The 16031-nt window shown below is 55.7% G+C and overlaps 4 protein-coding genes across 4 annotated transcripts; 2 read left to right on the top strand and 2 right to left on the bottom strand.

The window, feature by feature from the left end:
- Positions 1-649: 649 nt before the first annotated feature.
- On the top strand, positions 650-2043 carry CGCS363_v014297 (uncharacterized protein; the record flags this gene model as incomplete). Its single annotated transcript, XM_036646146.1, has 2 exons — positions 650-1112; positions 1175-2043. 2 exons carry the CDS (start codon positions 650-652, stop codon positions 2041-2043), a joined length of 1332 nt encoding a protein of 443 aa, XP_036488848.1.
- Positions 2044-2213: 170 nt separating this feature from the next.
- CGCS363_v014296 (uncharacterized protein) lies at positions 2214-4266 on the bottom strand (the record flags this gene model as incomplete). Its single annotated transcript, XM_036646145.1, has 3 exons — positions 2214-3172; positions 3236-3832; positions 3885-4266. 3 exons carry the CDS (start codon positions 4264-4266, stop codon positions 2214-2216), a joined length of 1938 nt encoding a protein of 645 aa, XP_036488847.1.
- Positions 4267-4845: 579 nt separating this feature from the next.
- Positions 4846-6297, bottom strand: CGCS363_v014295 (uncharacterized protein; the record flags this gene model as incomplete). Its single annotated transcript, XM_036646144.1, has 2 exons — positions 4846-6229; positions 6278-6297. 2 exons carry the CDS (start codon positions 6295-6297, stop codon positions 4846-4848), a joined length of 1404 nt encoding a protein of 467 aa, XP_036488369.1.
- Positions 6298-12633: 6336 nt separating this feature from the next.
- Positions 12634-14697, top strand: CGCS363_v014294 (Uncharacterized protein; the record flags this gene model as incomplete). The annotated part of the gene is made up of 1 exon (XM_036646143.1): positions 12634-14697. The coding sequence occupies one exon, from the start codon at positions 12634-12636 to the stop codon at positions 14695-14697; it is 2064 nt and encodes a 687-aa protein (XP_036488360.1).
- Between the last annotated feature and the right edge of the window lie 1334 nt (positions 14698-16031).

Raw genomic sequence — 16031 nt, 5'->3', positions numbered from 1 at the left:
GCGGCATGTGTCAATATAATATATTTCCCAGATCCTCCCACGTGCCGGGGGCAAGCGTCCCTCCAATGGTAGCTTCCCACGCGGGGCACGAGTGCTCTGTGCGCCCATTATCTTACCCGCTTCACCTGCTCGGCCGAGAGCAGCGCATCCTTTTCATCGATAGAAGACATGCCCATAGAGTTGAACCCCGCGGTTCGATGCGACATTAAATCAAGGTCTGTGAGGTTGCACCCAGGGCGCGATTTATTGATAACTTTCGATAACCTTGAGTTGCTCTTGGGGTCCCTTTCCGTGACTCGTGCACCACGTTGAACGCTGCGGGGCCGCTGAGGACGCGCGCGCAAGGGGGTGGCATCGGATATCGGACGTGATATCGAAATAAGATGAGGGTATTCGGTGCTGACCCGTGAGAGTCCCCGTGAGGGCATCGTGGTTACATGGACGCATGTAATACCGGTGGATAAACGTTGTGGTAGACCTGCATGCTCACCTACCGCCAAGATGGCACCAACACATCCGTCTCTTGTGCCTCCATCTCGCCCGTCTATATGATCCCTCTCACCCGCCTCCCCTAGCCTACCTCACGAGTCTAGGTTCGCCAGCCTTCGTCTCTCCTTAGGTCCTCATCCCCCCAAAGCAGCCGCCCAAGATGCTCGCCCTCCTCACCCTTGCCCTGGCCGCCGCGGCTCACGCCGCCAACACCACCACGACCCTCGTCCCCGTCCTCCGCGAGGGTTGCAACAAGGCCGACCCGGCCAACCTGGTGCCCGCCAGCAACATCACCCTCGAGTATGGCGCCAAGAACGAGAAGCTCGTCTCCGTCTCCCTGGCCATGAAGTACCCCTCCGTGGTCCTCGAGGAGGTCGCCGCCGTCGCTGCTGTCGACTGCGCCGCGGAGAGCATCACCGTCACCTTCAACGAGACGGCTGCCTTCGAGCAGACCTCGAGCGACTGGCAGGCCCTGGATGACTTCGTCATGGTCACCAACCACGCCGGAAACTGCGACGTCGAGAACGAGCGCGGTTTCTTCGTCGTGGACACCGTCACCTTCGACGCTGCCACCCTGAAGGTCGTCGCCAACGCTCACAAGAGTGACGTTGCCAACACTGCCCGTAAGCCGTCCCCCCTCTCACCGCTTTACATTGAAGCAGTAACAACTAACACCTCCTCTCAGTCTCCACGCAAATCATCTTCTCCAACGTCCCCGTCACCAACCCCGCCAAGCGTGACATCTCCTGGGACGACGAGGGCGTCCACATCACAAACACCCTCGCCCTCCCCGCCGCCACGACCCTCTTCACCGCGGACCCCTACGTCGCCATCACCGCCGACGAGGCCTCCCTCTCCTCCGCCATGACTTTCTCCGGCGTCCTCAAGTACTCCATCATCCCCCTCAAGGTCGACGAGCTCGCCCTCGACATCGACACCGTCTTCGACGCCCGCCTCGGTCTCACCGTCGCCGCTACCGCCCCCTACGCCGGCAACTTCACCTACGACCCGGAGGACCTCGCCTACAACTTCGTCGACATCCCGGGCATCATCAAGCTCGGCCCCGCCCTCGGCTTCGCCATCGGCGTCGAGCTCGAGGCCGACGCCAAGGCCACCGTCACCACCGACCTCGGCCTCTCCTTCCCCGACGCCAAGCTCCACCTCGACCTCGTCAACTCGTCCGCCACCGCCGCCACCGGCTGGGACCCCGTCTGGACCGCCCAGGCCAACATCTCCGAGAAGGCCGCCGTCGGCGTCAACCCCTACGTCGAGCTCGGCGTCCAGCTCGCCTTCACCATCCTCGGCGGCGCCATCGACCTCAGCACCGGCGTCACCTCCCACTCCAAGCTCGTCAACGACTTCACCCTCTCCGCGAGCCAGGGCGCCGGCACTGAGGGTACTGGCATCGGCACGGACAACACCGCCTGCGCCGAGGGCTTCGCCGTCAAGAGCGACTTCTTCTTTAGCGTCGTCGGCTTCGCCACCCAGTGGTGGTCGCAGGAGCTTTACAGTGTTGAGGTCCCTGTGGCTGATGAGTGCTACACCTGGTTGTAAATGAGAGTGATGTGGAGAGCGTTGAAGAAGCCTGCCACTCATACATTTTGTATATGATTGATGCTTTCTATTCATAATGTCTCAATTGAACGAATGAAGTCAATAATGTTCTATCCTTTGATCAAACACATGCTAGGCTATCGCTTTCGAATGTAATGTTCAACGCGTTGCTATATAAGAATCACATGTGATCGGTTTTCCTCAAGTCTGGCCATCAACTCTGCCAGCTTTGTCGGTCCCGCAGATAGCTCAAGTGGCATCGTAAACGACACATACCCAACGCGCTCATAGTAGCCCTCTTGAGGCCGAACGATGAGACCAAACATTGCAATCTCGGTCTGTTGCTCCGTCACAGACAGGAACAGCAATTTCGTAGGTCCGAATTCCTGTGGCACGAAATGTGCAGCGTCAAAGATCATTTCAACTTCAGCATCCGACGACTCATCTATAAACTTGAAAGAACGCGTGCCGTAAGGATCGTCAAACTCCACGCGCACTTTTGCCGGGTTGGCCTCCAGCAACGGCGCCTCCAGCCGAAGGGATCGCTTTTCTGGCGTGTCAAAGTCCATGGCTGAGCCGGCTGACGGAAACACCTCCCCATGGCCACCGACTCCAGTTAAAGATTTGAACTCATCATCTTGTTCGTGTTCAAAGAAAACAGGGCCTGAATTGGTTGATGAAGCCCAGGACCAAGAGGGAAAATAGGAGAGCTTCTGGGATGTTTCCAAATCGCCCGTCAGCCGCCAAAGAAGCCCCCGGGTGAGATCCGAGCTGAACACACCGGCAAAGTACTCGGCACCGTGGATCTTGGCCAGGCGCGTTCCCAAACTCTCGATTGCGATCAAGCGGTCTGTGAGATAAGTGAAATCGGTGCGCATGTACGCGACCACCGCCCTCAGCCACGAACTCGTCAAGGCGAACTCGGCTTCCCTCTGAAAGATCTGCGGCTCATCGCGGGCAATAGCAGGATAGGCTCTCGGTAGTTCTTCGTTCGGATCTTGCTCCGATGCCTCAGTCAGGCTCTGGCACTGCCAGTAGAGGCAATTTGCTGACCAGTGGAGAGCGCGAAGTGACAAGACACGTTCTTGGAAGCACCAGCCTCTGGTGAGGAGGGGCTGATAAGTGAACTCTTGGTGAAAAGTCGGGTTGGTCACAGGGAGTTAGAGAGTTTCGTTCTGGGCTTCGTCGAAACTTATGGGGCTGTTCTTCCGAGGGTATTTTTGCGCGCGGCGCTCTGTGAAGATGCCCTGGCCGGAATCGGATGCGGCAAGGGCGGAGAAAAGGCAACGTGCGTTGCTGTAGTAGGATGCCATCATCGGAGCCTCCTTCTCCCAGTCTGTGAGATCCTGGTCCTGGCTACTGGGTTGTATGATGCATACAGCGTCTACCCACAAGTATCTGATGCCCATGAGACGAGTGAGATGGATGGCGTCTCGAATGGTCTTTGGAAAGTTCCACTCTTCGAGCCGTTGTTTCCTTGCCTGGAAATTCGTCCTCGTGATCTTCGCCGGCTCATTGCTTTGTCCCCAACAATAGCTTAGAGCCAAGTACTCTGGTTTTGGCTTGATTGACAGCAAATCCTTCGTTTCGACGAGCTGGGCTAATGGGGCGTTTCGGTTTCCGACGTCAATTAAGCGCGTTGGAAGGTGGAAAGTCTCTTGTCCGCGAATTGATACTGGTTTACAGTTGGTGTGCCGGCCACGTTGATGGAGACAATCCTCTATCCAAGGGTCTATCCGGTTACGAATCAGCGCGTCCAAATCAGAATCTTGCGTTTCCGGGCCAAGACCTATTGCTGATATTAGTATTACATATTTGTCAAGTTGAGGGCTCGACAATACGTTTGATGCTGCCCATAGACTCATCTGGAATATCAAGACCATCTGCTGTTTCAATCCCAAACACAAATTCATGTTCCTTTTTGTTCCCGATAGCGTACTTGAGTTCCAGAGGTTCAATCTCCGAGTATACCAGCTCGATTCGAAGTAGACACGGAATGGCCTTTGGCATATCTGCGTCGATATGGCGAAGAGCAAGAACCCTCAGACTGCGACTTAGATCGCAAACAGCAGATGCTGCCTCCTCGAGAGCAGTCCAAGATTCGTGATGCTCAATCTTGAAAGAAGATCTGTTTGCGAACCATTCGCTGTAACGCCATGGTATCTTTCGGCATTTGGCGCATCTTCCCTCAGGGATCAACTCGTGGTACTTTTCGAAATCCATTTCGAAATACAGCCGATTTCTACTCCAAGACCTTCGCTCGTTGTGTTGTCGCTTGTTACACAGTCAAGTCAAGAGAGAGTTGTCGATGGTAAGGCCAGCTTTGAAACGACAGGAGGAGGCGAGTTTTCTTATGGCGGCAGCCGTCCTGCAAATGCTGATTGGTGTTTCTGGTTTCCAGCAGTGCAGCGCGAATCACGAAGGCTTTACTCGCCGAACATCAGCCGTCAGGCTATTGGCGATAGCACCAACAGCGTTCAAGAGGTCCACATGTGCTGAAGCCATATCGTAACCTGTTTGTTGCTGCAGTGTCATCTCAGCCTGACCTGACTTTAATGTACTACATTGCGCAGAGATTCTCATCTCCCAATTCTCAAGCGATGGCAAGGGCAAAATTTACTCGAGAAATTATAGCACCATCCACTCACATTCGATGATATCTAGGAGATAAAGGTTTCCCGAGTGACCTAGCACCATCTATCCGCTTCTTGATCTGAAAGATCTGACATCAAGCAATCCCGTCCAAATACAGCAAGTTTTCCCCTTCAAAATTGTGCCTCTTCATATCGACGAGTGCGCCAATCAACCTTCGAAAGACGTGGACTCATCCTGCGTACCATCGTCGGATCCTGGATCTCTGGTGACAATGCGCAAAGCAAAATGGACGTCATCCCAGGTAGTCTCTGAGATCGATAGAATCTGCGCCGAACGCCCAATCGGCGACTTCTTGTCCTCTACCAGCTTGCATATGCATCGGCAGAGCTTGTCTTTCCAGTCTCGTCCCACAAGCGCTTGAGTCTGGCTATCGACGAGCCCACCGCTTTTCCATTCCTTGAACGCCCCATAGAGAAATGGCTTACGATCGGTGAAAAGATCTTTGAACTCAAAATGCTGGGTCTTGGAAGTACGCTCACGGCTCGAATTTCTGATCCTCGCAAATAGTTCCATAACAACGTCCTGCTTGTCTCGTGCGCATTTGGTACGGGAGTTCAGCAACTCCCCGATCCTGAAGCAAGTTCGCAAGATGATCGTGGTAGATAAACCAACGACGACGGATCGGTCTCTCGTCTTTTTGGGGAAAGGAGGCCTGATGATTGGAGTCATGCCCAATGACGCGCTGGGGTTTGGACTGACAACACTGGTGTGCTTTGCTTCGGCAGGGGTCGTTGTGGCCTTTGTTGCACATGCTGTCACAAGATCCCAGTCGACGTCCTCGTCCAGGAGATCAGGCTCCTCGAATATGTTCTTGAGGTCTGCATGTTGACTTTCCGCTGGCGTAAAATGCTGCAACCGCGAATCGTAGCTTTTGGTCGATCTTGAATCCTTGTCCGTTCTCTGCGTGACACTCGACGGTGGAAGTCTTGAAGAGGTGTCGCCTGGAGCCTCCACCAGCTGAATCATGTCCTCATCGTCAGAATCGTCAAGACCGTAGTCATCCTCGAGGGGAGAAACGTCTTCTGCTGGAGCGGTTACAAGTTCACTGAAAGCTTGCTCTATGTGTTGGCTCGACAGCTCCTGAGACTCGCTATCGTGATGGCCGTCGAGTAACTTGACAGTATCGTCGAGCCCTTGGACGCCGCCATCCAGGTCGACAAACTCGTCCATCCAGGAGTCATCCGAGGGCAGCTCCATGGGCTGGACATTCGGAACCAAGGATGCAGGTGGTGTCTCGGGTATCTCGTATGGCGACAGCGGAGTTTGGGTTTGAAACAAGTCTGACGGATGGTACGTGTGTGCAGTCGCAGCGGGAATACCATCCACTGTAGAGGAGGAGGCAAGCACGGCGGCGGCATGATATTTGTCTCCATTGAGCTCCGGCACTGTCGCGGCAGAGTTCACGGCGACACGTTTGGCCGGAATCGCGTTTGTGGCAGCGGATATGGGTGTCAACGGTCGTTTGGGGCCGTTGATAGGGGTGAAGCCTTGCTTGGTGACATTCAAGTTGAGGTGGCCACCACTTTTTCGGCTAGAATAATGTGAGAATCAACCCACCAGACATAGGAAGAGTACTGACCCGCCCCTTCGACTAACCATCGTGAGAATCGAGTCTTGCGAAGTGCATCAATGTTGACGCCAACGCGATCGTCTGGGAGCTGATGGACGAGAAAAAGTGCTTGCAAAGAATTTTTCAGATGGGCGAGATAAAAAGCTTCCTACCTGGCACGGAGTATGTGGGAAGGGAAGGAACTTGTTTGGGGCTCCTTCCATCAGGCAATAGCATTTCGGAGGAGTACCTTCCATGGAAGGTCCGTACCAACGCTCTTTCCCTTTGAGGAATCACCACCAACACTCCTTCTTCCACAACCTTCTCAACTGCTGCAGACTTCTCCCACCTATTTACAATATCATCCTTTTTTTCCTTCTTAAAATTCCATGCCAGATGACGGCAGCCACCTGAGCAAGACACGTTGGTTGGGAATGAAGGTGTGCCTCTGGGCATTGATGACAACTTCCTCAGGATCCGGCAAACACTATCTCGAATACACAATGACGTGGTGAGCTATGCTGGCCAAGAGGCTCCCTTCGTTGGGAAAGACAAAATCGTCACCTCACTTCCGTAAAAGATCACATGCGGCCGGGTCTTGGACCCCTATCAGCGGCAGCTACGCCTGAGACTCGGTTCGTCCCACTGGAGACCAGGTAGAACACTGAAATCATAGTTTGGAACACCTGAACTCACTTGCTGCTCGAAAGCTTTAGGGGACGTGGCTCGTGATGCCTTCGTCGACGCTTTGGAGAGACAAAAGTTGGCTGCTCGTTGAGGTGTGTTGCCTGCACGCCAGCCTACTTACACTCGCACCGGGGTGGATCAGGGAGGGATACGACGAAGAGGACAAAAAGAACATTCGAGCTGAAATATGAAAACACCATCGGGCTGTATTCTCCGGCATCCCGGTAGACACATGGGTTGCTTCTCGAAAACGGGCGCCGAGGCCAAGTCACGAAGCTATTCGCAACCCGTGGCGCGGACCGCACAGCGGAGGCACGGGAAGGAAGCGACATCAAGGCGCAGCAACCCGTGGCCAAACGGCGCAGCACGTCCGAACCTCCGCCCCTCCCTTCCGTATCTCGATTCCGTTATCGAGACACGATGGCGCCGCATCGGTGTCGATGAAGGCATTCAGAGCCAGCTACGTCAGAGAGCACATGCCCCCCGTAAAGAGGACCCCTTCACCCATTTGCCCAAATAAGCGGCCATGATGGGAGACAGAGGACTGGGAAAGACGTGTTGACACCTGGTGCATCGGCCGCGCAGTTGTTGATGGGCACTGCCGACGGCCAAAGAAGAAGGCTCCAGGCGGCTGCAGTGATGTCAGTTTCCAGTCAGATGAGCGTTGAATACCTTAGGCAGGGGGAGGGGCGCTTTTTGGTTGGCGTGTTTTGGCTAGCTCCGGAGATGTTGGGCCATGTGGTTCCGGCGGTTCGACAGCCTTCTTAATGCCCCCCAGCTGAGGTTGCTGTGCAGGGAGGATGCAAAGTGTAAAAGCCGCACAGGTGGAGGATTGCGTTAGTACCTGCTGAAAATAACAATTTGATTTTAATCCGGCGTTTTTAAATAATATTCTGTTTATGCAGTTTACAAATATAAATATAAATATTCTGAATAAACTGAAACCTATAGAATAAGCCAAGAACACCCCGAATGCACGCCATCTCTCCCCTCTTTCCCCGGATGGGCTGTGTTGAATTAGTCACCTCGATCGCGGGGATGAGAATGAGATGACACACGCCGGAGCTGGCGGGTAGATGACTAACCGAGACTTTCTGTTTCCAGCTCTGCCTTGCCCAAAGTTACCGCCTATAGCCGCGGTCTACAGCGGACGTCCATGCTAGACGCCCATTGAGGGCGCCCGAAGGCCGCGCATTCCCACGGTCCGGACGACGATGCGCACTTCCCTTACTTCCATCCAGCCGTCCTCGCTCTCCGTCGCCCAATTGATGGCAGCTGAGCCACCAGGAACAACTTGCCTCGCTGATTTACGAAAGGTTACTGGACTCCCTCGGATAGGTATCACTATCAGCCACTCCCATGCGCTCCAGCAGGGGCTGGTGCTTGCTTGTATCAATCCCTGAGGCGGTGCTTCCGGCTCCCTCCCCAATGAAAATCAAAGTTGCAAAGCGACGAGGGCTGCGATTGAACGGACAATAACACGACACAAGCACAGCCCAGTCATCACCATCATCACTCTCGTCGTCCATCATCAGCTGCAGTCACCCATCCATTCACAAATACCGAGGCGAACTGATCTACAACAACGGTATTTTGAGTTTGGGAAAATACTGAGTCACACCTGGTCTGTCAACGTCCGACAGGGCCTCGAGTTGCAGTTGCAGCTTCGTCTAGAGCCAAAAGAAACGTACAGGACCAGTCACGTCAAGCTTTCGGGAAGCACATGGACTGTCGTGCATGGCAAGCGTGTGGGCATTGCGCCGCCTGTCAGGTTTTGCGCCCACCTCTTTTGCTCCCTTTCGCATTTTTCATTTTTTAACGAATTCCAATGAAAATGAGAGATGCCGAAAGCGCGATTGTAATTGGGGAATAATTCCTTCCGTTTATTCTTACTTTCTTCGGCAGTGTATGGCCAACGTCGCGCGTTCCCGTCAGACTAGATCAGGTGCTGTGCGAACCGCCGCCAGAGTGCGAGAGTTTGGGAGAGGCGCCAAAACAGTGATTGAAACCGAACTAAACGGTCTGAATTGAGAAAGGACGTTAGGCCTGACAACCATGTTTGTTTGTAGTAGTTGTTGTGTCCTCGGCCGAGAGAGACAGATGCCTATCGCGCCTGGGAGGAAAGACGTTCTCGCCTCTCTCCCCTCCCCCACGCGCGCAATACACCAAACGTTTGGTTTGCGCCGCCACTTGGGACGGAGAAGGGCAATCAAGGGCCGAGGATGGGGGATGCCAGAGATGGGCTGCTGCAAGCGCCAGGTGCACGGCGCATCGTGTCCCAACATCTTGGGATTGTGAGATGTCTGCATCGGACCTGATTGACCCAAATCGGAGTGGCATGGGCATGGGCATGGGCATGAGCATGATGGTGGTGGTGTTGACGAAGGAGGTGGGCAGGAACAGCCCAAGGAAATAAAAATAAAGAATCTGATATCTGTAAAATAAGAATTGAATAAAATAATAATAATAATAATATTCAGAGCTGAGGAGGTATCTATCTGACAAGCATGTCACCATCACCACCACCCACACCCATCAACACCATCACCTCCGACCTGGGACGGCCCCACCGTTTTCCCCAGACGTCGGTTACGGGACTGGACAGGCTGGGGGGCTTCAGTGTTCCTCCACACCTTGCCTTGGGTGGCGGTCCAGCGGTAGCGCCAACGGTCCGCCACCGTCCGGTACCTAACGTAGTCCCCGCGGGCGCCTCCTCCCACTTGAGGGGCCCCCCAACTCAACTCCCGTCCCTCACCGCTCGGGAAGGCTGACTTGGACTTGCATAAACACCATGGTCACCAGGTCCCTTCGCTGATGAGTTGGCAACTCTCCCTACACCCAGTGTTGCAATCCAAGCCCTCACGAGCGACCGTCCTCGAGGCCGCCCGGCATCATCGTCATCGAACGGAAGGAAAACTGAAAATAAACCTTCCCAGTGGCATCCATCCGAAGAGGAAGCCTTGGATCTCGACGAACATCGGCTGATGAAGGGAAGCGAACGCCAGCCAACCTATGTCGTATCGCCTCTTTTCATCACATCGAGATGCCCAAACCAAGAAGCGACCACCACATCTGCCACGACAACTGTCTAGCCCATCCCAGTGATGCATCACCTCTCACTCGCAAACAGACAAGACATTGATGGTGGGCTGCCGTCGATGGTCGGGCAGGGCACTACACACCTCCAGCTTCCCGCTGCATCTCCCGGCGAATCCTCTCCGTCGCCTTCCCGCTGCGCCGGTCTGCTGCCAGTCGAGCTTCCAAAGCCTATGGTGAGCACCCTGCACACAGACGACTGACCGAGTCTCTGCTTCAAGAAGTTCCAGGCACGCTACGCATACACTTAGACGCGCATTCTCTGTCTGCAGTTGATTGACAGCCTGTCACCGTCACGGGCCGTCCATTCTCATCCACTCACCCGTCTTCAATCCCTATCTTCGGCCCTGGCGCGCCCTGCCCTCATTCACACTTACATGCAGCGGGCTTGCTTCCGTCGCACTCCCCCCGGCCACTGGTATTCCCCCATCGCCTCGATACGAAATGCGCGTCCACGCCAGATCGCAGTTTGTTTCACACCATCTACGCAAAAAGCCCATATCCTTCTCCTCACCGGCCAACCCGGTCCTTTTGAGTACAAGTATTGTTGCTGTTTTCCCTCTCAAAGACGCCCGCTCGCGCACCCTCATGTACTACCTACCCCCCACCGTCGCGAACACACGTCGTCCGTCCAGGCCCTGTGGCGTCCTGTCGTGCTCCATGCACTTAGTCAAAACGTGCAACATTTCTCCATGTCTTGGTCGACCCGTTCCAGGTGAATGCACAACCTGCCGCTGGCGTTGACCGGTGATACGGTGGTGAGAAATGCTCCAGATGATCCCTCTCTCTCCCCCGCCGCCACGAAACTCCCGGGAGCGCCCAACGGCCAGTCCCCCCATCTTGTCGCCGGTCACTCGGCGCCTGCTATGCGCAACGAGAGATACGGGGTCCCAGGTGAGGCGAGAGCACCAGACAGAGGGGGGCCGTCGGTGCTGCGGCCGGAGTGTCGGTGTGCCCTTCCTCTGAGGAAAGATCGGCAGCTTCAAGCTTGTCACGTTCGCATATGCTGCATGTACGCTGTACAATAAACTCGTGGTGCAGAAAGTAACTAACTTTCCTTCGCCAACAATTATGCACATTTTTTTGGTGTTGTTGGGCATCGACTGAGCAACCAACCCTTCATTCGGTGACTTCACTTTCCCCGGATTTCCATCACACCTCCACTGGAACATTGCTGCGCTGGGCATCACGTTGTTGAGAGACACGCCAGCTCATACATCTCCCAGTCATGCGGATTGATGGCTCACTCAAGTTGTTGGACTTCCACGCCTCAGGAGGATATTCTGCCCACGGTGATGGCTAACGTTGGGCATAATTGAGATGTCCTTTGTCGAGGAAATAATATCAATGGTCACGTTTACGTCACCTGGACGCGGCGACTGGTTCGTGGCCGTTGGATGTGTTGAGGCTCCGGTAGCCCTGCCTTTGCATGGTACGGCATCAACGAGAAGCTAACCAGATGAAAATAATGAGTCAGAATAATGGTAATTAGACGCGAATTAATTGAAGTATTTCATTTAATTTATTTTTCATTATTTCTGTCACCTATCCGTTCGGCTGATATCGCATCGTCTCACCCGCATCACGCCGCTCCAGTGGCGCATGCTTCACTTGCGGTGGCTTCGGCGTCCAAGACCCCTGGATTAGTGGTGGCGTCCGGTACTTCTCCCACTGCTACCAAAATGACTACCGTTTATTTCAGGCATGCCTCACTCATTATGATGAAAAAGAGTCTGGAAGCCTAAAATTGGAGTGTACATTCACAACTACACGATACGCCTTGAGTTTGACTTTGGACATTGCGTGTGGTTGAGTTGGTATCGACGACTGCGGCGTATGATCAGGAGCAAGCCGAGGAAACTTGCCCTTTGTGACACTACGCGCTCTTCATGAATGATTAGTGAAGCTCTGGTAGCAAACATCGTGAAACGGACAATTAGGTCGATGAGTGTTGGTCTGCCCATATGTCCTCACTACACAACATGGAATGCATGCGGGCTTGGCTGACGATAGATACATCGAATACACAAGCCTGTGAGGCTGCAGAACACGCCATGAGAGATGAGCACGACACCTACTAAATTACTAAACCAAGTGAAGCTTCGTGAAACATCATCTTCAAATCTCAAGCTGCTTGCCCGAACGGGATGATGAGTCAACCGGGGATGACGGCGCTAGTCCTGAGACCGATCAGACGAGCCAGCCCACTAACAGGCCGCCACCGGAAACCTGCAAGCATCTGTTAAACGAGACGAACCACTGGCCCCACATTGACTCACGTCGACTCATCGTGTATCGCAAGCGCCGTTCACATTGCGGAGCTGCATCTCGGAGATTCCACGACATCCGGCCCGGGCCAACAGTCGCCACAACATCCACCCGACCACCACCATCAAATATAACGGCCCATCCACCACCCTCATCCCAGGTCTAGAAGGCTTCTTGTCCGACAGCATCCCGTCAAATCACCTGCTCGCCCGGCGACAAGCACTGCTCCAGCCCCGCAGTCCGTTCTTTGCATTTCGTCAGTTCAGCTCATCACCTCATTATCTTTGTTGAGCATTTTTCTTTTCTCCCTCCAACATCCAGCCCGCCCGCCCATCATGATATCAATCAACCAGCAAGGCGGCACCACCCACCAACAAGCCGTCCCCCGGCCCCGCAACGACCGCGTCGTCCCGAAACCCGTCCCGGCCGCCCAGGCCAAGGACCCCCGCGGCTACCAGCTCAGCCAGCTGCGCAAGCGCTTCTCGCCCCGCGAGTCCACCGTCGACGGCGGCGCTGCCACCTCCCTGGTCTTCAAGCTGAAGCCCTCGGACCCGGATTTCCCCTTTGAGCTGGAGCACCTCGACTGCGACCTGCGCGTGCCGGAGGACTACCCCGAGGCCGCCCCCGTGCTGCACGTGCGGAACAGCGACATCCCACGCGGCTTCGGCGTCAACGTCGAGCGCGGATGGGACCGCCTCGTCCGCGAGCGCCAGGGCGCCTCCCTCCTCGCGCTCACCTACGCCCTGGACAAGAATCTCGAGGTCTTCTTGTCCGAGCAGAAGGCCGACACCGTCAAGCTGGTTTCGTTCAAAGACACCAAGGACACGCGCCATCTCGAAGCAGCAGCAGCCGCCGGAGCATCTTCACCAGCACCGGTAGCGAAGGCGCCCTCCCCCAAACCGGCACCCGTCAGACGCTATGAGCCCGAAGAGTACTTCACCCACGAAGAGATGGCAGCCGCCAAAGCCCGTCGCGCGCAGGAGACGCGGCAGCTCGAGACGCGCATGGGTCGCCTGTCGTTGTACCGCCGCTCGCCGGACGGTATCGTGTACACCCTGCCCCTGGAGCCTCGCCGCCGGGGGGAGCTCCCCTCGGGCCTGCAGAGCGTCAAGACGGTGCATCTCATCGTTCCTCTGCTCTACCCCCTTCAGCCCCTACGTATTCAGATCAACGAGTGCGAGTCGCATGACGCCGAGCCCCTTGAGGAGCTTTTCGTGCGCAAGGCGGCCGAGCAGAAGCAGATGACGCTCACGAGCCATCTGAATTACCTCGCGCAGAACATGCACGCCCTCGCGAAACAGGCGCTAGCACCGCCGAAACCCGCCAAGACCGAGCCTGCCGTGGCCCCTGAAAAGGACGCCAAGGCAAAGACCCCGGAAGCCGGCGCGGACGAGGACCGGAGCCACGTCAAGGTCATTCCCCGGCCGCCGGAGTGGGACCGCCAAGCCCGCCACGGAGCCGACGCTGACGCCGACGACGACACCTCCGACAGCTACGAATCGGACGACTCCTCCAACGACGGCGGCGCCAACCTCGACGCCGAAGCGCCCACGCTCTCATCCGGCCTCACCCCGGAACGCGGCACCTCCATCTCCTTCCCCGACATCGAGCTCCACAGCATCGAGCTCTTCCAGGTCTCCATCCTCAACCTCAGCGTCAAGTGCACCCGCTGCAAGACCGCCAACGAGATCACCGGCCTCCGCCACGAGGCCCCGCAGACGGCGAGCTGCCGCAAGTGCGCCGCCGGCTTCGCCGCCCAGTTCCGCCAGCAGCTCGTCCACGCCAACTCCACCCGCGCCGGCTTCGTCGACCTCACGGGCTGCACCGTCGTCGACATGCTGCCCTCGACCTTCGTCCCCGTCTGCGCAAAGTGCTCCACGCAGAGCCAGGGGCTGGTCTCGGTCCGCGGCGACGCGACCACCAACGTCTGCCGCACCTGCCACGGCAAGTTCACCTTCAAGATCCCGACCGTCAAGTTCCTCGCCATCAGCGCCAGCACGCTCGCCGCGCCCTCCGCCGGCGCCGTCAAGAAGGCGGAGAAGCTCGGCCTGCACGCGGGTACCCCCCTCCCGGAGCGCGGGGCGTGCGCGCACTACCGCAAGAGCTACCGGTGGTTCCGCTTCTCGTGCTGCAACCGCGTGCACCCGTGCGATCGGTGTCATGATGATGCCGAGGGCCACGTCAACGAGTGGGCGAGCCGGATGGTGTGCGGGTGGTGCAGCCGCGAGCAGCGGTACTCGCCGGACGCGTGCGGGTTCTGCGGGCGGAGCGTCATCGGGCGCAAGGGGCGCGGGTTCTGGGAGGGCGGCAAGGGGACGCGGGACCGTACGCTCATGAGCCGCAAGGATCCGAGGAAGCACAAGAGGGTTGGCGGCGGGGAGTCGTCGAAGAAGGACTGAAGAAGTGGTTTATTTTTGGGGGTGTGTGTGTCTGAGATGATGGATGGGTTTGCGTGTGAACGGTACATTGGTATCATTAGCTCCCCTTCGGTGTTTCTTTAGATACCACCACCTCCGAATACACACTCTTCATGTCTCACTATCGTGTTATCATCCCGTGCAGAAACATCTCGTTGCCGCGAAGATTGGGCTTCCGAGCGGCTAGTATACACCCTCACGACCAAAACGCAACGGTGATGACCGCCGCCGATCCCCTCCCTCCCCCACGGAACAAGCGCCGGGCCCGTGGCGGCAGACAGCCGGATGAGATTCGTTGTGCAATGCCAGATTTTGTGCAACACGTTCAGGCACAAAATGTGATGAGCTATGTGCATCTAATGATTGGGTAAAAATGATGGTCATCTGCTCACGCAAAGAGTTGGCAGTCGAGCCGTGATTGGGGTAAATTCAATCAGCTGGAATGGTGCATGTTGAGGGTGTCATTGGTCAGAAGTAGGTTAAGCGCTTTCCTTGCCACCGTCATCACCTCAGATCAGCAGGGAGTCTGATTTCTGACGGAGCCTGTAAGGATGGATACGTCGAGAAAGAATAAAATATCCAAATATTCAGATATTCTTTTTTTTTCCCTTTCTAGAGAACAAATGTAATATTTTCAAATAAATCAACCGAATATTTTAGACGAATATTTCCCACAAAACCCCTGGCTTTCCCCTTGTAACGCCACCGTTTACGCCGACATTATATTAAAAACCCCGTCTTTCTTATCTTTTAAAGTTTTCAACCGCAAAAAAGTCCATCCTGCCACATGGGGAACATTACTCCAGCGAAAAGAGCGGTACAGGGGAAAACCTGTAGAGAAGCTAGAGGAAACAGCGAGCATTAGGCACGAAATCCCACGAATCACAAGCGGGAGGGTGTAAGCAAACAGTAAGATAGTTCTTGCGGCGGCGCGGTCGCCGGGGCCCCGGATGGATGCTTGCGTTCCCCGGAAGATCCAGCCGGCTGGGTTTTGTGGGGGAGGGGGGGGAGAGAACCAAGCTTCTTCTGGATGTCAGGTCCGTGCTTCTGCATCTTGCATCTTGGGGGCAAATGGCTTTCTTGCACTGTTGGGGATATGTCGTGAGAGACCCTGAGCGACGCGCTGCAGCCAGGGGTTGAGGGTGCGGGGAAATCGCGTGGTTTGGACAGAGTGACTGGAGTGAATATTGCACCGTCGGTCGAGGGCCTGGAAGGCTTGGAAGTGTTGACTGCATGTGAAAGGCAAGGAACGCACACATGTTGGCTCGGGTGTGGTTCACTGGATAGGATACCGGTGTGCAAGGGGCGGATATGAC

This window comes from Colletotrichum siamense (genome assembly GCF_013390195.1).
Source record: "Colletotrichum siamense strain Cg363 chromosome Unknown KSG_Cg363_contig10, whole genome shotgun sequence".
NCBI classification, from domain to species: Eukaryota; Fungi; Ascomycota; class Sordariomycetes; order Glomerellales; family Glomerellaceae; genus Colletotrichum; species Colletotrichum siamense.
The sequence above is the reverse complement of the archived record's forward strand: the minus strand, read 5'-3'. Positions and strand labels throughout refer to the sequence as shown.